This window comes from Athalia rosae, chromosome 1 (genome assembly GCF_917208135.1).
Source record: "Athalia rosae chromosome 1, iyAthRosa1.1, whole genome shotgun sequence".
Classification (NCBI taxonomy): domain Eukaryota; kingdom Metazoa; phylum Arthropoda; class Insecta; order Hymenoptera; family Athaliidae; genus Athalia; species Athalia rosae.
Window position 1 is genome coordinate 13,744,439 of NC_064026.1, and position 20,032 is coordinate 13,764,470.

General features: G+C 41.6%; 7 protein-coding genes across 8 annotated transcripts; 6 read left to right on the plus strand and 1 right to left on the minus strand.

Moving 5' to 3' along the window:
* Positions 1–164: 164 nt before the first annotated feature.
* On the minus strand, positions 165–4,155 carry LOC105686956. 2 transcript variants are annotated; one of them, XM_048648895.1, is made up of 5 exons: positions 3,655–3,867; positions 2,751–2,880; positions 2,453–2,640; positions 1,745–1,852; positions 165–1,657 (listed from the first exon to the last, which is right to left on the minus strand). In XM_048648895.1, the coding sequence occupies exons 2-5, from the start codon at positions 2,787–2,789 to the stop codon at positions 1,516–1,518; spliced, it is 477 nt and encodes a 158-aa protein (XP_048504852.1). In that variant the 5' UTR covers positions 2,790–2,880; positions 3,655–3,867; the 3' UTR covers positions 165–1,515. The 2 variants fall into 2 exon arrangements, with proteins under 2 accessions (XP_048504852.1, XP_012257676.2); XM_012402253.2 differs by lacking the exon at positions 3,655–3,867 and adding an exon at positions 3,989–4,155 and having other exon boundaries at positions 172–1,657.
* Positions 4,156–4,389: 234 nt separating this feature from the next.
* LOC110117057 lies at positions 4,390–6,502 on the plus strand. The gene is made up of 3 exons (XM_048648887.1): positions 4,390–4,543; positions 5,101–5,293; positions 5,902–6,502. Exons 1-3 carry the CDS (start codon positions 4,391–4,393, stop codon positions 6,243–6,245), a joined length of 690 nt encoding a protein of 229 aa, XP_048504844.1. The 5' UTR covers position 4,390; the 3' UTR covers positions 6,246–6,502.
* A 606-nt stretch (positions 6,503–7,108) lies between these two features.
* On the plus strand, positions 7,109–9,592 carry LOC105686955. The gene is made up of 4 exons (XM_048648889.1): positions 7,109–8,006; positions 8,327–8,486; positions 8,793–8,952; positions 9,292–9,592. Exons 1-4 carry the CDS (start codon positions 7,857–7,859, stop codon positions 9,443–9,445), a joined length of 624 nt encoding a protein of 207 aa, XP_048504846.1. The 5' UTR covers positions 7,109–7,856; the 3' UTR covers positions 9,446–9,592.
* A 938-nt stretch (positions 9,593–10,530) lies between these two features.
* LOC125499721 lies at positions 10,531–13,989 on the plus strand. The gene is made up of 5 exons (XM_048648888.1): positions 10,531–10,877; positions 11,102–11,397; positions 11,489–12,363; positions 12,490–12,785; positions 13,210–13,989. Exons 3-5 carry the CDS (start codon positions 12,154–12,156, stop codon positions 13,361–13,363), a joined length of 660 nt encoding a protein of 219 aa, XP_048504845.1. The 5' UTR covers positions 10,531–10,877; positions 11,102–11,397; positions 11,489–12,153; the 3' UTR covers positions 13,364–13,989.
* LOC125499757 lies at positions 11,120–11,642 on the plus strand. The gene is made up of 2 exons (XM_048649119.1): positions 11,120–11,397; positions 11,489–11,642. Exons 1-2 carry the CDS (start codon positions 11,120–11,122, stop codon positions 11,640–11,642), a joined length of 432 nt encoding a protein of 143 aa, XP_048505076.1.
* Positions 13,990–14,368: 379 nt separating the features above from the next.
* On the plus strand, positions 14,369–17,337 carry LOC105686952. The gene is made up of 4 exons (XM_012402248.2): positions 14,369–15,029; positions 15,500–15,693; positions 16,195–16,302; positions 16,889–17,337. Exons 1-4 carry the CDS (start codon positions 14,907–14,909, stop codon positions 17,061–17,063), a joined length of 600 nt encoding a protein of 199 aa, XP_012257671.2. The 5' UTR covers positions 14,369–14,906; the 3' UTR covers positions 17,064–17,337.
* Positions 17,338–17,652: 315 nt separating this feature from the next.
* LOC105686951 lies at positions 17,653–19,949 on the plus strand. Its single transcript, XM_012402247.2, has 4 exons — positions 17,653–18,325; positions 19,091–19,296; positions 19,482–19,589; positions 19,678–19,949. The coding sequence occupies exons 1-4, from the start codon at positions 18,185–18,187 to the stop codon at positions 19,826–19,828; spliced, it is 606 nt and encodes a 201-aa protein (XP_012257670.2). The 5' UTR covers positions 17,653–18,184; the 3' UTR covers positions 19,829–19,949.
* Positions 19,950–20,032: the final 83 nt, after the last annotated feature.

Below are 20,032 nucleotides of genomic sequence, written 5' to 3' on the forward strand. Positions count from 1 at the left end.
CCCGTGAAAATCGCGAAAAGGTAGCACGTGTTGTGTACGTATACGTATAGTCGGGCAAAATTTGTATTCATCGGAAGTCGATGTACGTGAAGTTAGCTATACGTTATATTACATAGGATATATATACTGTATACAACACGCGTACACATACAGAATTCTCCAACAGCTCGTGCCAAGTGCAAAAGGATATTTCTTGCTATATTCGAGCAACCCTCTATTCGGCGAATCGACGCGTCGCCTCGAAATTGGGTGAAATCGATCAGCCGTTTGCAATCAAAGTATCCAATAATAATTAAGCTCGGCTATTACGAGAGACATTGATTGGGGATAATCAAAGTATATTACTGATTAAATACGTCTGTTTTGTAATGGACTGATACAAATGTACAGATACAGTTACCGCACCTTATACCGTGGAGCGGACACTGCTCCAGATACTGCGCAGAAGGAAACGGCTCTCGTGAATCTACCGACTTCTGGCTGACCTGATTAAATAAAGTCAAATAAATAGCACAGTACACAGAGAAAATGGAGGTATTTTCTTGTAAAAAGTATGATAATTTCATCTTCTTTGATCCGTATCCCTTATTTATGTCGATCGTATCCAATGCCTTGGACATATTTTTCCTAAGTACTGATTTTTATTCAGATGTAGTTCCTCCGCGTTATCTTATTCCGGATCGTACACATCCTACATGCGATGCGATATCGAGGATCTGGGGGTCGAGAGCATCGGGCCACGATGGAATAGATAGGATGGTTCTGTGTATACTTGTATAAGCTTCAATGATACATCTCTAATACCGTGAGTGCTCGTGCGCTAGGTACGTTCATGGAATGCGTCGGATAGGTTGGGTCAAGTCGATTTCGGAAGCAAAAAGAAATAAAGACCACGCTCGTTCGAGAAGTTTGGTTATTCGAAAGATTTTCAAATTAGTTTAAATCGGTGTGATTCGTTGAGTGCGGATCGCGCGAAGTTGTCGTCGTACGGAAAACGTATATGTATAAGCACGTCCAGATCCCGCTTAATTCCAGTCCTATTTGTCAGTAAATTATTACCCGTCTACCCTTATCAAGTATAAGGTACTCCGATTGGAGACAATGCTCGCGGTGTGTATGAAGTTATACAATTCAGAGGTGAATGGGGCAGGTGATAAGTGGGCAAATGTTTACAAATATCAGAGATATTTACGGCGTAAGTTTTTTTTAAGAGAAATTGTATGAGATTACAAATAAATAAGCTGAGCTTTACGCGTACCTCTTAACATATTTACGGGATAAATTTCAACGGCGCGAGCTGGAAAAGGAAACTAAATTCCGTTCAGGCTGTTTGGAAACTTCTCCACAACCTTCCGCACTAACGGATCTAACGACTTCCGTTCAATAAACACTGCTACGCTTTTGTCGAGAAACTGACTGAAATTCTAAGGATGAGATGATTCTTCATGATATCTGGTCGATATCGAAGGTGATCGGTTGCGGGAAATCAGTAATTGTCAACATCGAACGCCGCTCCTAGAAGCCGATGAAAGTTCCGATAACGTCGAACACCCCCATCGGACAAAGAGGGTAGAATTTTGTGCACGTGCCATTCTTTCCAGCTTCTTCGGCTTCCGAGAATTCTCTCGGCAAATCTTCCTTCTGAGACGACGAGGGTCTGTCGATAAAGTTATGTGTGAAAAATCGGTAGCGGAATCCAATGCGATGTCGGACACGGTGCTCCAGAGGAAAACGGAAAACTTACGTTAAAATTACATGCATCACGTCTCCTAAGATTCCGTTGTGTCGGATCGGCCATTCGGACGTCTCACAGATCGAGCGGAGCAGACATTCGCGTCCCGGAAAACCGGCGCTGAGGAGAAAATGAGAGAAACAAATAAAATGATAATTACGATAAATTTCACCGTTTATTCGAGTCTCGCGAACGAATAATTGAGAGGAATAAAAATTTTGGCGGTAGAAAGAGAGAAACGTCGAGAGTTTATTGGACCGATTCCGAAGCTTAGAGAAGATTTATTCAGGGACTTGAAATACCCGATTCTCTTGACGATGAATCAACAAGTAATTAAACGGCGGAAATTATTTATTTATTTTTTGTCAAGTGACGGCGGAGTCTTAGTGCCTGGTTTTTGTCGAATTTATCACCGTTCTTTGAAGACTTGACGAAGCGATTCATTGTTCACTCTGTAGGTACACCTGATACGTGTAAAAACTCGAAATGGAAGTGAGAGATACGAACGCTTGAGAAATCCGGAGAAAATTCTTTTTTCCGATTACAGAAGCTGACCGAGCCCTAAACCTGTCGCATGGTAAGTAAATTTCATACAATTTTGGCTTACGACCGCCTACTGTATATTCCTATTCATCGTCCCATATGAATAAATTCTACGTACTGTCATAGATATATTGAACATATCTATGGTACTGTACATCGAAGTAAAAAAAGACCAACCTTTCGAATTTACTTTCCAGGACTCGATAGACCGTCGTCCTGTCGATACTGCGTCGTTTCCTGACTCCGTAATACCCTGCGTCGTAATACGTCGCATTATCCGGAAGCTTGTAGTTCGCTTCAAAAAAGTAGGACAATGATATCGAATGTTCGGGATCATTTAACGGGACCGCCAACGCGAAGAAGAGCTGTGTAAAATGGTTTCGAGTACATTCAATTATCACAATGTACATATATTGCATGTAAAAATAAACTTCCCGGTAAATATGTAATGTATCAAGTGTAATTATATGCTTACACCCATCCCACTGTTGCTAGGGTACGCCAAGGACCTCATCGGCCTGTGAAGTATCTCGGCTATTTCCGAATTGTGGTTTTCGACGAATTCCACCGATGCCAATACCGCAAGGATGACGATTATGAAGACCCTGTGAGAATAACGATTAGTTGTAACAACTGCACTTAGAATAAACGATGATCGTCATCATCTCATAGATTCATAATTTGGCACGGAACACGGGGCGTAATTTCGCGGTCGTAACACCGCAGACTAGATCTGGTATTAAGGCGTGAGACGTGCGCGAAACCATCCTCTGCGTATATAAGGGATTTAAATTTTTAAAAGGTGATTTAGTATTCGTATCGCGATCCCAGCTCGAGCGGTACCCGTACGCAGGTTGGTTCAACGAGTCGTTATTGACGAGGAGCACACGTAGTTTTTAGCTCACCCTTCGCAATGGGGTATTTCACTTTCTATATATGTGGTAGCGGTAGCGATCTAGGCGTAATTTTTCAAATATTTTTCCTCGAAATTGACCGATAACTGAAAAGTACCGGTACTACCGTACACTCGGATAATAATTGTGAATGGTAGTTAACCGGACAAGACGGTAAAACTATTCTCATTCATCGTGTAATGCATGCACAGAAATATGAGCACCGATGTCACGGTGCTCCGATTCGGCGAAAGTAACTTCATAAGGGTGAATCTCATGAATGGTGATATCGGTAAAAATTAAAAACTTCCGCGAATTGCTTTGCTCGAAAAATTCCAATATGACGTCGATTAGAAACATTAATGAATTTCAGTTAACTCTGAGAAACTCGTACGTGTAAAATATAAAAGGCGTGGGTCGGGTTCGTGTGAATACGACGATGTTGGAAGTGGCTCTGTTGAGCAATTATTATCTTAATCATTGTACCGAAAACTGATTCTCCATTACGAAAAACTTTCCAACGTTTCTTCGTCTTCCGTCTGGTTTATATGGGTACATGTATATGAAGTCGAAGGAGCAAGACTAACAACTCGCAAAAAGGAGAAGAAAGTACGAGTCAAGAAGAAATAAGATTAGAAAAGAAAAAGTAAAAGATAAACCGAAAAAACAATGAAGAAAAAAAGAAAAGATTTTATGAGATAATGGGAGAAAACGAAGTAAAAAAAATGAGGCGCCCGGCAAAGTCTGAAAGAGAAAGAAAAAAAAAAAATAATAATGACGGAAAAGAAAAGAATAGAAAACTAAACAGCGGCAGACTTACGTGAAACGGCGCTGAGGAGACATTCTTGGGATTCTGGTAGAATGGCACCCACCCGTGCCTCTAATCCTTTGAAACCAAAAACTCAAACTAGTCTAACGGGCAGCAGAGCTCGAGATTCAGGCTGCGTTCCAATATTGGTACATTGCCGAGTAGCTGGGCATCGTGGTTCACCTACACGCTATCGACATCAACCACAAGCTCCCAGTGTTAAGAGATGTGCACACAGTATTTTCTCGATAATTATGTCAATTGACGAACACTCCGTGAAATGAATCCCGAGTATCGTAAGAATTTCTAGTGCTCGGCGTGAATTCTGTAATATATCGGGCTGACTGATTGACAAATTTGAGTCGTCACTCCGGGGGTGAACGGAAAAAAAAAAACTAATATCGACGATCAGCGATGGACAATAACTTCGTCATTTTAATTATCGCCGTGATCGCCGCTACGATGATCTGCTGTCGCGCAATCGATCAATTCTCTATCAAAGATCTTCTCAGGAGAAAAAGACACTTGGTATTCCCGGATCCCTTGGACAGCGAGACTAAAGTACAGGTATGCGTCCTACACTCTGGACAAAATTCTCCTTTAACGCTCGAAGCGAGAAATTCAACTTCGCCGAGTTACGTGTAAACCGTGCATACATGAATCGTTTTCGTGCAAACTTGAAAGAACTTTGTTGGACTTTCGTGTTAGGGCAATCTTCGACAATTATACTGTCTCACTGCAGTATCTATTTACAATGGGATACAGTTATTGTTTCGCGGATGTCAAAATTTTACACGTACCACTCCCTGATTCGCTCTCGTTTCGTTAATGCAAAATTGACTTTGAAAAAGTACCTTGAAATTCAGAATTATCTATAATTAGGGCGGACAAAGATTCCGATTTCTGCAAAATCGGGATCAAACAAGCGTTCACCGCGCGCACCTACTTAGGCGAGGAATTTTCTAGTTCTGATTGTGAGTGAAAACCGCATTGAATGAGAAACCCACTTATTCGACTATACTCGTGCCCAACCAACGACTGCGTTTTCAACTGATTTAAGGGATTTCTGTGTACCAATGACCAAATGTATGTTTGCATAAAATGTCGATCTTCTGAATGTTCAGGTGCTATTCGGTCTGGGTCTTCCAATGGAGGGTGAGATCTCGATGACGCTTGGGTATGTTCTCAAGTGCAACTACGACCTTCCTTACAACGTTTCGGACTTCACGGATCCGTACGTTCGGTACGAACGGTCAGTGCGAAACAATTTATTGCCGTCGGAGAACGCGACGGTTCAAGTGCAACGGACATCTAAAGGTGAGGCGTGAGTCGAAAGTTGTAGAATTCGAATCTCTGAATATTCGCGAAGCCAGACTGTCACAAAAGAATAAAAAAAAAAAAAAAAAACTGGTCCTGAAGGTGATGAATTCTTAGGATAGGATAGAAAATGATCTACTTCCCGGAGAAATTGATGCCTGAAGTGTTCGTTCGAGAGAAACTTTGTCGACTATACATATATATATATATGTATATAACAGCTGAAGAAGCTGGCAAATGAATGCTACGGGGAATTGGTCGGCATAAATTTGAGGGACAAAAGATTGGCAAATTGAATTTCTCTGAAAAGTTTGTTTTCGTATTTACGAATAGGGGGTGTTACGCCAGGCAGTCTCGGCAGGTCTAAAAATTATTGACACCAGACTACGAACGAACATCGAAAAAATTCGGGGAGATCCCGGCGACTCGGAGATGTCCTCGTTCTTATAATATTCTTCAGCGTAGAAAACACCCAAACTCGCGTCGGTCATGTAAATTACCTCTTGCCGCACTTTTGCTTTTCCGGCCGTGTTGCAGGGCTCCGAGGAATCGTGAAATTTACATTTAAAAATGTCATCGAATCCTTTCAAATTTTAGTTCATTCGTAGGGACGACTTCGAGGTGGACTATCTACGGTATACTGGAAGAGGCCATGGAACGATTTGGCGGCGGTAGAGTTTGTCTTCTGCGTGCAGTTTGCGAGGCTGCCGAGACGCCTTTCAACGAAGATCATGGTCTCCTGGGTGAGCTTCTCCACGTTCTGCTGACGCCATCGACGACGAGCGAAGAACACGAGACTTATGCAGATAGGGAGTACCGTGCGGCGGAGAAACTGGGCGGTACTTTCCGAGGCAACTGCAAGTCGCTATTCTCCGAGTGCCAGAGTAGTCCCTTGGACTATTTTACGGAACTTGGGCAAAAACTCGTGCCGTCACTTCCGTACGACTCGTAATTTTTATTTTTGCTGGCGTGCCGATTCCGCGATCATTCGTTTCAATTCCACCATTTCGCACAAGTATACTTGACAGCAGAAGGATGGAAGGATTTCAAAGTTCGATCATTGTCCGATTGAAGTGAAATTCATTGATAATATTTTTTATTTTCCTTTATTCTGTACTGTACGGAATTAATTGTTTGTACCTTCGTTCAGTTGAACTTATGGATCAGAACAATGAAAAAAAAAACAATAAATATAGAGTCAAATTAGTACCAACGTTTTTAATTCCATACCTTCTTCCAAACTTGCATGACATTCGTCTTGATATTATCTCTTTTTGTATTCATGATTAATTACACATGTAGAACTCTTTCATTAGATTTCGTTAGTTTATTTCGACTCCTTATCGCCAACGCGGTATAATTATCTTGGCAAAACTCTTCTCTTGTCGTTTTCACCAAGTTTCAAGTTTTATGGAATTTCACGCAAAATTGTTGAAGAAGCCCTCTTCACTCTATAGACTTAAGCCCTGTTCGTTATACGGTATAGATATACCCATTTCCTTGGCGTTGGGACCAGAAACCTAATGCGCTGTTGTTTATTTTTTTTATTTCTTTCTTTTGTTTTGCGTTTTAGCTGTAATGCCTTCCACTCTGACTGACATGAATTATTCTGTAAATTGTATTTACTTTATATCGTCGTTTTTGGCCGCACCGACACCGCCAGCTCTAACCATTGAATATACCCGTGGGGCGCGACTTGACAATCCGTGCGTTGCTTTCCTAGATTCATAAGAACGTCGACCGATAACTTGAGGTTACAAAGGTCGCATAGTTGCGACTCTGCACTTCAATACCGATAGCCTGAAAGACGTTTCAATTGACGTTGGAGGGGTGAACTGTTTGTAAAATACAACACTACGTCGTATGTTTGCGTGATAATTTATCTTAATTACATTTCATTCGATTTCTTCACGGAGGATATTGTTTTCTTGGTATGAGGAAAAATAGAGGTAAGCAACAGCACTGTGGCAAGTTGATTTCGCGCCTGAGGCGATATCCAAAATACGCCACCCTTTATATATTGATCGGAAACGCTGAACTTGTATGTTCATAAATTTATGGAAATAACGATAAAGCCGGATGTTGAAATCCTCGATATTCCTGCTGTACCAGGACTAGTCGCGGCTTTGATGGTGTGAATTTTGCACCGATGCCCACCCAAGATTCCTTCTTATTTACTGAGGTTCGATTACATCGATTATGAATCTATTTACAATTAGACAAAAAGTTATCGTATTTCCCCTCAAATATTACAATTGGAGAGTCGCTGAGTATTGATTCACTCTTTCTTTGCGTACCTATAGCAACAATACTTCTCGGTTGAACGATGATGCGATCGACGGAGGTAAGATTCGATATTTTTTTTCGAAGTATAAGGGATCGGAATAAAATTAACACAGATGCGGTTGCACACAGAAGTCAAAGTACTTAGTACTCGGGTTACCAGAGACTAAAATATACTAATTCAGTTATGACAAGCACGAGGAACTTGCGTTAATTAGCGCGGGCTTTGTCGGAGTGCATAAATTTTCAGCTCCCTCGAGAGACTCGAGTATATACGATCATGGAGTATTTTTTTGTATATCTTGCATTGCTAGCCAAGTCTTGCGAGATATTCACCGTCGTTAAATGTTTGGAGTCAGTGAAAGAGCGAGAAAAACGGTATTTAGTTTATCCACCACCTGGGGTTGGTAACGCCCCTACAAAAGTGCAGGTAATTCCCTTGCTTCGAGTTGTTTTTCTTGGCTTCTTTTTTTTTTTTTTCCTTTTTTTTTTGTTTTTTTTTTCACTTCTTTTACGAGAAATAAAAAAGCTATCAAGTCTCCGAGATTCGACACAAAGTTTCATCGCGCTTTACGCGGGGAACCTTCGCTCGCGGCTTCTTAACGGACTCACTCTATTAGGGTACAAAAGTTTATAACGTAATTATTGATGACATCTTGATTATCGGCATCACTCGTGATTTTACTTGAAATTACAATTTGGATATTCTTTTCATGTGCCAAATAATTAATTTTTCTAGAACTTTTCTAGCTTATTATTGGTCTTGGATTACCCATGGAGGGTGGACTGATCGTTGGTTACGTCGTCAAACATAATTATAACTTGCCGTACAACGCGACGTTTTACACGGATCCGTATGTGCGCTACGAACGATCGCTCGGCGAGGAAAGATTTAAAAAAAAACATCAAGGTGAAATAGTAATTCTCACTAATCAGTTGCACGCCCGGTTGGGTTGATCGTTACTCGGCACCGCGGCAGCCCAGCTACGCGAAAAATTGTCCGAAAGCGAAGCGTTTCACAATCAACCTAACCGGGCGTAAATTTCACGAATCCACGACGACGGTGATGTTTGTTGGAAATTTAGAAATAACCGAAAATTCCTCGCACCAGAAATATGGCGAACTTTAGCTGCTCGTACCGTATGCGAGCATATTTATTTGATAAAAATATGGACCTCTCTCCTGTCACACTTGTAGCTTTCAAAGTACGTTACAGGAAGTATAACACGTTGGGAAACTTATAAAATGTTCGAGTCAGGCTTCGGTATTTTCGGAAGTGGAAAGTCTTGTTTGTTGAGAGCGATTTGTGAAGCAGCCGGGTCGCAATTCAACGAGAATCATGGACTTCTGGGTGAACTTTTGCACGTTTTTTTCACGTAAGTAAGTTAAAGAAGTTAACGTTTATCGGTTATAACGGAGTTATTATTTATTAAGAGCGTAAAAAATTAGCGGGTTGCACGAAAATATATTTGCCGCTTCAACTGTTGTAGGTATCTATTGACTCAAGAGTAGCGGGGTATTCGATTGAACCGTTTACTTTTCTGAAGTAAAATTCGCGAGGGATAAAGTCAAGTTAAAAAGAGTAAAAAAATGCACGCCGTGAGATCGTATTTTTTGCCCGGATGGCGTATACGATGCGAACCGCTCAAGATACTTCCGCGCTCAATTAGACGCCCTTGATTGCTGCTTAATGACCGCACCCATTGTTATTTCAGGCCATCGACAACCGACGAAGAGTTTTTGGAGAACGAGGATCAAGAGTATATTGCGGCCGAATCACTTGGAAGGAAATCTCCACAGACATGCAAAAAGTTTTCATCAGATTGCGAGACTAGTCCACTTGAATATTTCACAGAGACGGAAAACTGATACGGACGGATACAATGTCTGACGGTTATTTTCGTCGAGACCATTAATGTTTAGGTGGTTGTTTTCACCGATATTCGCCGCCTCTCTTTCGTACGATGGAGACCGATTGTGAATTATGACGAAGAAATAAAATCTGTATCACCGTTATTCGACAGATCATTTACACCTCCGGATCAGTTGAGATAATATCGGCAGTTCACTCTTTTACTTTTTTAATAAGACGGGTATAAAATGCGTTCGATAAAAGTTATTGGGGATCAAGGAAGACATCTTGATAGCTCCATAAAAATCGATCCTTTCGTCTTAGGTAAAAGGATGCGCGTTGCGCACGGTTCGAGACCACTTTATATATATATATATATACATTTATACTCCTTTACTGCCATCTTTATCACCCCACGACTCTTGTAATGTCTTGATTAATTTTCCTTAAAATTTCGCTGCAATAATGTGTTACGCGAAATTATATCATGGCTTCGTTAGTTTTTTTCCAAGTACCAACCGCAGATGGCTGAAAAGGAATAGTTCTTTTACCACGACAATGATTGTGAGCCAGGGATGTAAAAGATGAATTGTAGTGATCCTTGAGTCTCGGCTTCTGTTCGTCAGTGCTCTGTAAGGGTCATCAAGAAAAAGAACGGAAAGAAGAAGAGGAGAAAGGAATAGAATGAGAAAAATATGATGTTGTATCTTCCGGCCGTACCGACGAATTTCCGGCTCTTATCTTAGCGTTCTATTATTTACTACGATACGACATTATATAAATTGGTAAGATTATGATACTCCACTTCTCTTCCGGCGTCTTTCCGTCCTCTCCTCTTGTAGTTACCGGACTTGATGCCATTCGTCGCTGACGTTTTATTGGCCGTACAGTCACAAGCTCTCGAGTCGTTTCGTATAGAAACTTGAAAGAAGCGAGGTCTTTTTATCACGTGATTGTCCGCAGCTGACCACGTACAAGTGTACATCTAATAAGCAGGTATGGGAGGTAAATCTCACCAATACCGTTAACCAGCTTAATGCGTAGCAGATGCCAAGAGTTGACACCTCCTCGAGGTGCTAACAATCAAATATTCCCATTGTGATCCTTCCGCGGGGTACGTCGTTAACGGTAAATATATCGCTCGGTCGTTGTCTTCCTTAGTCTGAAACTGTTTCAACCGAGATAGGCGAACGCGAACGCCGTGTTAGTGAAAGAGAATTATTGAATAATACTGAAATAATATCGCGAGATATGGAAATTCGAAGTATTTTATTGTGTGCCATATTTACCTGGACGGTTACCAGCTGTGATTCCTTCGGGCGTTACCGAGCCGATCATCAGTCATACAACGAAGGAGAGAAACGCATGCGAAACGACGCAAAATTTAAGGACGATGTATTGTCTCGCGAGAGAAGAACTTTGCTGTTTCCCGGCTCGCCTTTTGCGATCGTGAGTAATGGATATAACATCTGGATTCCCAAGCGATTTAATAATATCACCTCTCCCGAGGAGGTTGCCCCGACCTCTATCCACGTTGCAGTTGAATAAAAATCGCAATAATCCGAAATTAAGGTCGCTTAAGATTCCGCGGGATGCAGATTATATCGTTTCACACGTTCCGCCCTCAGTTTTAATTTCATGAATAATTTATCGCAATTATTATTTCTTTTCAGTTGATCTACGGTATCGGTATGCCGCTTCGAGTTGGCGAGGAGAGTGCCATTGTTGGTGCATTTGCAAAATCGATGTACGTTCTCCCCGACAATTCTACCTACTACACGGATCCCGGAGTGAATTACAGAAGGTCATCAAAGAGTCGGTGGAGTATTTACAAAGTTCTGGAATCAGCGAGTATTGTTCTTGGATACGGCGGTAAGGAGTGTCTTCTGAGATCAATTTGCGAGGCGGCCAACGTCCCATTCAATCCGAATCACGGCCTCTTCGAAGAACTCATCCACTGCTTTCTCACGTGAGAACACTTCTACTCATTGAAAATATTCCATTTCTGGTCAATTGCATGATTTCGTATCTCACGGTTCGATTTTCTGATTCGAGTACAGGCCTTCGAGTACAACGGAAGAACCCGACGATTACAAAGATCGGGATTATCTGGCTGCGGAACGTCTTGGACATCAAAAAGGGGATCAATGCTCGACCCTGTATCCCGAATGCAAAGCGAGCATTCTCGATCTATTTTCATGGGTAGCTTATTGATCGGAGCTTATCATCTTTTCGGCGTTCATTTTTTATCGCCTGAATGGAACAGACGGACTTTTGAGTCATTTACTCGTGACAAGGGATCGGGACGCAGCCGAGGGTCAAGAATACTCGCTCGTACCTACCTATTCGCCGCTACCCGCAAAGACAATTACGGGGAGAGAGAAAAATTCAATTCCGATTTCGCCGCTTATTTCTCTCGTGTGCTATTAGCTATCCAATAACTAGTCAGCATCGCATCGGGACCGTTAGTTCTCTCGAATTGGATCAGATGACTATTTTGTCAATAGTTGACACCTTCCGCTTGGTGCTAATGATTGAATATTCTCACGGTGGTCACTTCACAAGCAACGGCTGTTAATAACGGTAAAAAAAACCATCTATCCGTTGTCTTTCTTAGTCTGAAACTGTCTCAACGGAGTTAGACTATAAGCAAGTTAAGAGCCTCGTTAGCGGACGGGTGGTTGTCTGAAACTGTTACGGTAGTCGAGGCGATAACGGCAGAGACATGCAGTGCGCCGGTGCAATTTTATTCTCCACTATTTTCGCATCAGTTTTCGAGTTCACTTATTGCAGTGGACGATATTACGGAGATCATTCGTCTAAAGACGATATTGCGGACTTCGTGAGTTCAGAAAACTTCACCGATCAAAATGACGATCGTGAACTGTCACGTGAAAAAAGAACATTGGTCTACGCCGGCGCTTCCAATCTATTGGTGAGTATCTGGTTGCGTTTTCGAATTACCGATTATTCGTCGGAAGCGATACACGACCGGAGAACTTCTTTCATTCGAAAAACCCCCGGTGTTCGGTTGACGATGACATGACGGATATTATTGCAGTTAATCTTTGGTCTTGGTACGCCACTCCAACTGGATCGAGAGAGCGTCATCGTGGGTGTATTTTCGAAGATGTTGTACGCACTTCCGGACAATTCTACCTACTACACCGAGCCCGGAGTGTATTACAGTAGATCGTCGAAGAGTCGATGGAGCATTTACAAAGTTTTGGAAGCCGCAAGTCAAGTTCTCGGATATGGTGGCAAAGAGTGTGTTCTGAGATCGATTTGCGAGGCGGCTAACGTTCCGTTCAACGCGAATCATGGACTTTTTGGTGAATTGGTGCACGCTTTTCTAACGTAAGATATATCTCATGCCTCATTATACATCGACTTGTCAATCTCCCCCCCCGTAAGTTTCCCGCGTCTCCTTGTCTGATCTTTCTTTCTTTCTATCGAGCTATCGATACGCACGTTTCGAGGATGAAGAGGGTGTCACCCGTCTCCTTTTTCTTCCGACCTTTTTTCTTGCCCGCTAACATGTGCAAATCGTTACTTAGTCTGAATCACGTCAGGGACACGGTCTGACCTTTTACTTGATCGCCGCGATCTCCCGAAGTCTTACCTCTTTTTTCGCCCCTACTTGCAAAGTGGAAATAGATGTCGACGTTATTCACGTGATAATCAGAGTAGTTTGACGGGTTCAAGAATCGGTCTGTAAACGTGCTTGAGATGCGGCCGTAAAAATATTCCATTCGCCAACTGATGTGTAATTTTTCTGCAGGCCGTCGAGTACGAAGGAGGAACACGACGATTACGCCGATCGAGATTATCACGCCGCGGAGCGACATGGCCGCGAAGTGGGGGAACAATGCTCAGATTTTTATCCCGAATGCAAAGCGAGTATTTTGGACATCTTCTCACGGATCGATTATTGATCGCGGCTCACTTTCATCGCGAGGGTAATTTCCTTCGATCCAAACAGCCAGGCGGGTTAATATCCTCCTTTTCACCTGGGGGAAAAGCTAGAGACGGAAACGACCAATCTTGCCGCGAACGCATCGGGACTCGACATAACGGGTGAATCGACGTTGGACAAAAAAGTCTCGTAGATCGCAGTGATTGATTTCCCCACAAATTACTTGTACAGTTCAATTATGATCTGATAATCGAATAATATTATAAGTACATTGATCACGGGGTTTATGAATTTTGTTTTATCATACGACCGTTGAACCTTGAATTCGCTGAAATGCAAGAGACATGAACTTATAGATGCTTGTACGATTATAAAACCCTGAAAGTTTTCGGTCTTGCAATTAATGTGCGCTGTGTGAGCATCGAAAACAAATGAATGGTTATGCGTTCAGTTTACGGTGGGGTGTCCGGAATGATCTCATAAGCCACAGAATGTTCGGAACTTTGACCGTTCCTGAGACGTTTCAACCCTCGTTCTGCCCGAGTTTTCCTCGACTTCTGGGTTAATATTGCAAACTTTGGCCTTATAGTGACTTCCCTTTCTCTAAGTAAAAAGAGCTTTGTCTACTCGTAAATTTGCCAAGCATTATACGGTACTTTTAATTTCATTATCGACGTCTAATCACCCTCCTCCCCCCCCCCCCCCCCCCGTTGTACGGGCAGCGGTAATTCTTTATCGCCCCGTCTGCGGTGACGTTAAACTATCGTGGATAAACTCTCGGCAATTTTTCTTCATCGATAATGAAGACTTTTACATCTTAAATAGAAAATGCACCGCATTTCAGAGGATAACCGATAGAATTGGAGAAAAAGTGAAAAAAAAAAAGGAATAATCGAAGTTTACATACAAAAGTCGAGTAGTGCGAGTCGAGATATAAGCTGGAGGGTATACATCTCACCTGCCCCGTACAGTGTCAATATGTATTTGACCGCTCAGTCCAGTATAACGATCTGTATGGTAAACTTTAGGAACTTCTCTTATACCCGGTGGAGGGCCTCTTTCGGTTTTCAGTTTCTCTTTGCTGCTATATACTTTTCTCGCGTACCACGAAGTTGCTGTGCATATTTCCACTTCGTTGTCATAATTTACAGTTCCTCGAAGTAAGAGATCGTGTTCCGTTAACCGAGAGAAAACGTGATCCTATATTTCGATACCACCGACAGTAGTAGAATCTGATCGTGAGTAAGGTACGATTAGAGTCTTGAATTTATTTAGGCCCCGGTGAACGAGATCACATCGCTTTCCTAGTAAAAAAATATCCACGAGTCAATTGACTCTTCTCTTAAAAATCTCGATGAGTCTGGATCCGGTCAGCTTCATCTCGAGAAAGAGAAGCATCAGAAGTATTAAACGAATGTTTACTTTTCACGCCTTCGTAAATTGTGTAACGACGCGGCGATGACGGCGTCAAGAAACGTCGGAGGCGTCGGGAGCATCAGCCAACGAGGTTCGAGTTTCAATTACTCTGGTTAATACGAAAATCGCCCCAAGTGCCGTTGGTTATGGCTCAAACGACGCTGCTACTTCGTAACGCGATGTTTCGCGTGGATCTTTTACTAATTTTCTTAACTATTTTCTCGAAGAGAAGCCTCTCGCTATTGTATCCGTCGCCCACGCAATTTCAGGTTTGTATACTTAGAAAATAACACACAACGGTTCATTGACGAGAGAATAATTTTTTTACTTTTAACCATATTCATGTTGAAATAATTCAAATACGATACGCGAATTAGACCGTACGTGACACAATTACCATAGCAGGGTACAGTTTAAGTGAAAATTGAGTTGCTGAAGAAGGCTTTTTATTTGTCAGGTGATAGATGGATGTATAATACTCTCTCGTAAGTGTGATAGTTCAGGGTAGAGCAAAAAGTAACTCGCTATCATTTTTCTACGTCTTACCCGCATTTCTCTACGCTTCGCATCGTTTAGTGAAAAAAGTTCATAGGTGCAAAAAAGTTCATAAGAGATAAGAGAAATTTAATTGACATGATAATTGAATTTAGGTAGATAAACTTAATCTAGAATAAATGATCCCTTCAACAGGATAATTAAACGCTCGCTATATTTCTGTATTTTATAATTTTCACGGTAGATCACAATTGGGCTTTCAACCCCAATCGAACTGAACATCAAGAACCGAGCCATGGTTTATTCCTTGGGATTTCAACTCCAGTACCTACTACCCTCTAATTTGAAGGATTTGCAGCCGATCATTATTCCTGCAAGATCATCGCGTGATCTGACGTTGCAAGATACTTACGACACCATCGAGGGCTTGTTCGGAAAGTAAGATTTGCCAGCGTGCTTTTTTACTTTATTGAATCACCGGCAACGGTTTACCGCAGTGTTTTCACTACGGCTCATTCCATCTGTAATATTCGAGGAATTCAATATCGTCAAAGTTGTATAACAGTACCTATGCCTTAGATTCACACCCTGACCTGCAGCATTGTTGTATGCAAAACAATTTCAACTTTGCGTAGTTTCTGTACCTTGAATTGTTGCAAAATTATAATCACAGATATCCCGACGAGCGTGTGAACGTAAATAATCGAACAGTCCGGGCCGAATAAATACAAGCCAAGTTCAAATCGATTTGGAATTTTATATCCCAGTATAGAGTCGTGTCTGTAATCGTTGCCGGTGTAAACCAGTTGCCGGTGATGGAGAATCTGAAGACTTACTCCGTGATGACGTTACTCGACGGTGTAAAGAGCTTTTAGAGTGACGGAACGGAATATAGGAAATTAATTTTTTAATGAAACAATAGAACTGATTAATTTCCAGGAACGATGGGAGCGAATGCCTTCTCAGAAGCATCTGCGAGTTAGCCGAGACGCCGCTCGCTAGAAACGACCAGGACCTCGTCGAAGAAGTCATCCACTTGCTTCTAACGTAAGTTAATTAGTTTTGTCAAGCCCAGCTGTTCGCTAAAGGTTGGTGGAAACAATATGCGTCGAACGCAAGGAAACGTAAGAAGAGAGAATAAAAATAACGCGGTATATTGGCCACGTCTTTCATACACTCGCCATATAAATTCGAACTCTTTACGGACTCTTGAATGAATTGATGTACCCTACCGTCCACGACTTCGTCGATCAATTGGTGGATGATAGCTGGTGTAAAAGATTTTCTACAGAATTCTTTTCATTATTTCAAACCGAACTCATGAAAGATGTGTTCAAAATATTCTCTTTGCCTTGAACTTTGGCAGAAGCTTGTCTCCTGTTTCACGGTATCAACATCTCAAATAGCTTCGAAAATTTGAAATCTGATCGTATTCGTCAGCTGGTATCGTGTTTCGCACTTTTTCGGTAAAAAATATCAGTATACGCAGTTAGGCTAAGGATTACCCTGGGAATGAAAATTCTTGTATTTTTTTTTTTAATACCTCGCTACCGCAACTCTCTTACTTCCGCTCTCTTTCTTTCTTCTTCCGGTGTAATGGCCGTGGATGTTACCGGGGATTCTGTCATTCCAGACCATCGGAAGACCTGCCGGAGGCCTTTGATTTCAATCACCGGAGCGTTCACGAGATGTACCACGAGGCAGAGAGGCTGGGCAGGAACGGCGAAGACTGCATCTTGGCTTATCCTGATTGCATCAAATCGCCGTTGGAATCGTTTACGGAAGTTTTACGGGCGAGCCAGCAATAAAAATCGAGTTATTTCCCATCGGAATTGTTTATCTATAGTGAAGACGCGAGTGATTGGTTTTTTTCGTTGTAAAGTACTGTAATTGAATATTCACACGCTAATAACCGATGACTTCGAATCGATTGTATTCTTTAAATATCTTTTCACTCTCATTGAGTTTGTAATTTCTCGTCGATTATTACGATCATTATTTTTACAATCGAATTCTTTAAGTAAGAACATGACTTTTGTACGAAAGCAGTGAACATTCGAGAAATAAATCTGTAGAAATGAATTGGTCGACAGGTTTCCCTGTGTTCACGACAGATAGGCGTGGGGGGTAGATAAAATCAAAGGAAAGATTCAGGATCTACCGAGGGATCTACGTATCCAGAGTTCACAAAGGTTACGGACCCTGCGAGAGTGAAGCTAAAAGAGAGAAAAAGAATTTTTTATTCCCACTGTAGATATGTATATATTTTTTGTTTATTTTTCCATCCGGGGGAGAAACGCGTTCGCTGCAAATCGTTGGAATAATACATATCTCTCGACAGGGTAAATACCCTCAATAATTCTATGCTTAAGATGATGCATGACTGCAAACTACGAGTGGTTTGAGAGCGAAAAAAACAAAAAGAGAATTTACTGCAGTAAAAGAAATATATCTCTCTCCAGATACTCCGAGAGCATAGCATTCGTGTCTTCTCGTAGGTGATATATCGATCATGGCTCCCCGGTGCTTCTTTCCACCGGGTTTTGGCCTCCCTCTTCGTTAACTCTCATTTATTTATTCATTTTATTATATACCTACTCTGTGCGGGCTCTAGTTTGCTTCGCTTACAAGCAACTTAACCCCCTGGCTACCAACCTGTGCTGTGACGTTATCGGTAATAAGTTGAACTGCAAGCAATTCTGTACAAACACCCTTCCAGGTCAGTCCTCCCACTAACGGACTTTGAGAAACTGTTTCAAAGTAAGCAAACTGAAGACTACCAAAGACACGAAACTTGCAGCGGCAAACTTCAGCCTCTTTTCGTGAGTGGATATTCAACCTTTTACGTAGAAAAGTTTGCTTAAAATAAAGGCAAAAAGCGTGTAAGGTTTACCTTGAAATCTGAGGAACTACTGAAAGCATAAAAAAAATGAAGAGCTGTGATTTTATACTGCCGTTAGCAGGACTTCTGGTCGCAGCTCACGCGTACGGTGACGGACAAGTTTATACAAGAGAAAAACGTCAACTACCCTCACCTATACTCGTGCAACCTTTCGGAGGAGTATTTAAGGTAAATTTTGATGTTTAATACGCGATTCGTCGATGTACACGTGGAAACAAAAAAGAATAACATTGGTGAAAATTAGGGGAAATCGGATACCGGTTATATCATGTGGAATAACAGTTGAAAAAAATATGTTAAATTTCCTCCGATCGTGGTGCGGATGGTAAAAAAAAACACGATAAAATAATTTGGATTTATAAAACAAAAAGAATCAATCAAAGTGTTCTACCTCTAGTTGTATTTCAGTGGGGTGAGCCTTGGAGAATTTCGAGCTAAGCTAACTTGAAAAACCGGAAACTTTTACGGCTGAGTAATATCGCAGACCAACAAAAAGCAGACGATATTCCAAAAGTTAAAATATGGAAAGAGGAACCGAGGGGTTTGTAGCACCGGTTCCGAGAACTTTGAACGTAACCAAGCCTCGACTGTAATTCTCATCCCTACTGTTCGTTTTCTTCCCTGCTCACGGTTGCAGTTACGAGTTTACGGTCGCATTCTTTTATCACTCGAAATATAATTCACCAAAATGACTTTTCAGTTCCGACATGTCGACGACGCTCACAAAATAATAAACTCCACCCGTTGTCGTATCGACTGACCAGATATAGGGATACGGACGCCTCGAACTTTCGTTATTTTCACTGTCTCGTCTTTATGGTAGAGTGTAAAATTATACCAAAACCGCTGAAATAAAATATGTCGATAATCCTATATCACCGCCGTGCCAATCACAGTGATCATACACGTTATACGTGATTCTTATTTTTACAGTTCATCATCGGCATGGGTATACCGATCACTGTTGGCGAACGATTGGTGATATATGGTCAAAATGTACAGTTTCAGTATCCTCTTCCAACGAATGCAAGTTATTTTACAAATTATTTTTCTTCGACTTCCCCAAAGAGACGACGTCGGAGTACATCGAATTACGAGAGATCGTTAGCCTACGCGATGTTGGAACGCCAATACGAAAGGTATAATCGTCGTACCACTTGAAAATATCCTCATCCGAGGCCGGATTATTCCACGTTTCCAGTCGTTGAAAATTTGTGAATTTGATCAATTTCATAAATTACACAACTGCTTGACGTCGTATACAATTGTCCACCCGAATTCACGTGCATACGTCATCGCTAATCCCCGTTTGTCTCCTTCTTAGGACCGGCGCCAATGGCAAGCAATGCATATTGAGGGGAATTTGCGAGGTGGCGGAAACCCCGTTGCAAGAGGAAGGCCTCGTTGGAGAACTCCTTCATCTCTTGTTGACGTATGTGGGATGGATTCGACGATCGCATTGAAAATTATTTGGGGCTATCGATTAACTTTTCGTTTTTTTTTTTCTGTTTTTTTTTCAGACCTGATTACGGTGGAATCAATTTTGTAGAACAAGATTACTTGGACGCAAAGCAGGCTGGACTGCGAGGAGAAAATTGCATGGAATTATTTCCAGAGTGCCCGAAAGGCCACGGAATACTCGACCTGGTGTCAACCGTAGAATATACCTAAGAAATACGTCATTCTCATTTATCATTCGCATTTCTTGGTCGCTAGAATAGTATCATACCCGAAATTCATGTAACAACTGTAATAAAAGCGAAAACATAAAATTGATTCCTTGATAGAATTTCCGACTAATCTGAAAGTCGTTGTTTAGTGACGAATATTTGACTTGGTTGTATTTAAAGAAGTAAGATGGTCGATTTCTGCGGA

Coding starts and splice junctions, on each gene's coding strand:
- LOC105686956 (XM_012402253.2), bottom strand. CDS start 4,011: ATGTCTCCTCAGCGCCGTTTCAC. Junction 2,881..3,988: donor TCTCCTCAGCGCCGTTTCAC/GTAAGTCTGCCG, acceptor TTATTCTCACAG/GGTCTTCATAATCGTCATCC. Junction 2,641..2,750: donor CTAGCAACAGTGGGATGGGT/GTAAGCATATAA, acceptor CATTTTACACAG/CTCTTCTTCGCGTTGGCGGT.
- LOC110117057 (XM_048648887.1), top strand. CDS start 4,391: ATGGACAATAACTTCGTCATTTTAATTATCGCCGTGATCGCCGCTACG. Junction 4,544..5,100: donor ACAGCGAGACTAAAGTACAG/GTATGCGTCCTA, acceptor CTGAATGTTCAG/GTGCTATTCGGTCTGGGTCT. Junction 5,294..5,901: donor AGTGCAACGGACATCTAAAG/GTGAGGCGTGAG, acceptor GTTCATTCGTAG/GGACGACTTCGAGGTGGACT.
- LOC105686955 (XM_048648889.1), top strand. CDS start 7,857: ATGGAGTATTTTTTTGTATATCTTGCATTGCTAGCCAAGTCTTGCGAG. Junction 8,007..8,326: donor ACGCCCCTACAAAAGTGCAG/GTAATTCCCTTG, acceptor GAACTTTTCTAG/CTTATTATTGGTCTTGGATT. Junction 8,953..9,291: donor CTTTTGCACGTTTTTTTCAC/GTAAGTAAGTTA, acceptor TTGTTATTTCAG/GCCATCGACAACCGACGAAG.
- LOC125499757 (XM_048649119.1), top strand. CDS start 11,120: ATGCCGCTTCGAGTTGGCGAGGAGAGTGCCATTGTTGGTGCATTTGCA. Junction 11,398..11,488: donor CTCATCCACTGCTTTCTCAC/GTGAGAACACTT, acceptor ATTCGAGTACAG/GCCTTCGAGTACAACGGAAG.
- LOC125499721 (XM_048648888.1), top strand. CDS start 12,154: ATGCAGTGCGCCGGTGCAATTTTATTCTCCACTATTTTCGCATCAGTT. Junction 12,364..12,489: donor CCGGCGCTTCCAATCTATTG/GTGAGTATCTGG, acceptor ATATTATTGCAG/TTAATCTTTGGTCTTGGTAC. Junction 12,786..13,209: donor TTGGTGCACGCTTTTCTAAC/GTAAGATATATC, acceptor ATTTTTCTGCAG/GCCGTCGAGTACGAAGGAGG.
- LOC105686952 (XM_012402248.2), top strand. CDS start 14,907: ATGGCTCAAACGACGCTGCTACTTCGTAACGCGATGTTTCGCGTGGAT. Junction 15,030..15,499: donor CGTCGCCCACGCAATTTCAG/GTTTGTATACTT, acceptor TTTTCACGGTAG/ATCACAATTGGGCTTTCAAC. Junction 16,303..16,888: donor GTCATCCACTTGCTTCTAAC/GTAAGTTAATTA, acceptor CTGTCATTCCAG/ACCATCGGAAGACCTGCCGG.
- LOC105686951 (XM_012402247.2), top strand. CDS start 18,185: ATGAAGAGCTGTGATTTTATACTGCCGTTAGCAGGACTTCTGGTCGCA. Junction 18,326..19,090: donor CTTTCGGAGGAGTATTTAAG/GTAAATTTTGAT, acceptor TTATTTTTACAG/TTCATCATCGGCATGGGTAT. Junction 19,590..19,677: donor CTCCTTCATCTCTTGTTGAC/GTATGTGGGATG, acceptor TTTTTTTTTCAG/ACCTGATTACGGTGGAATCA.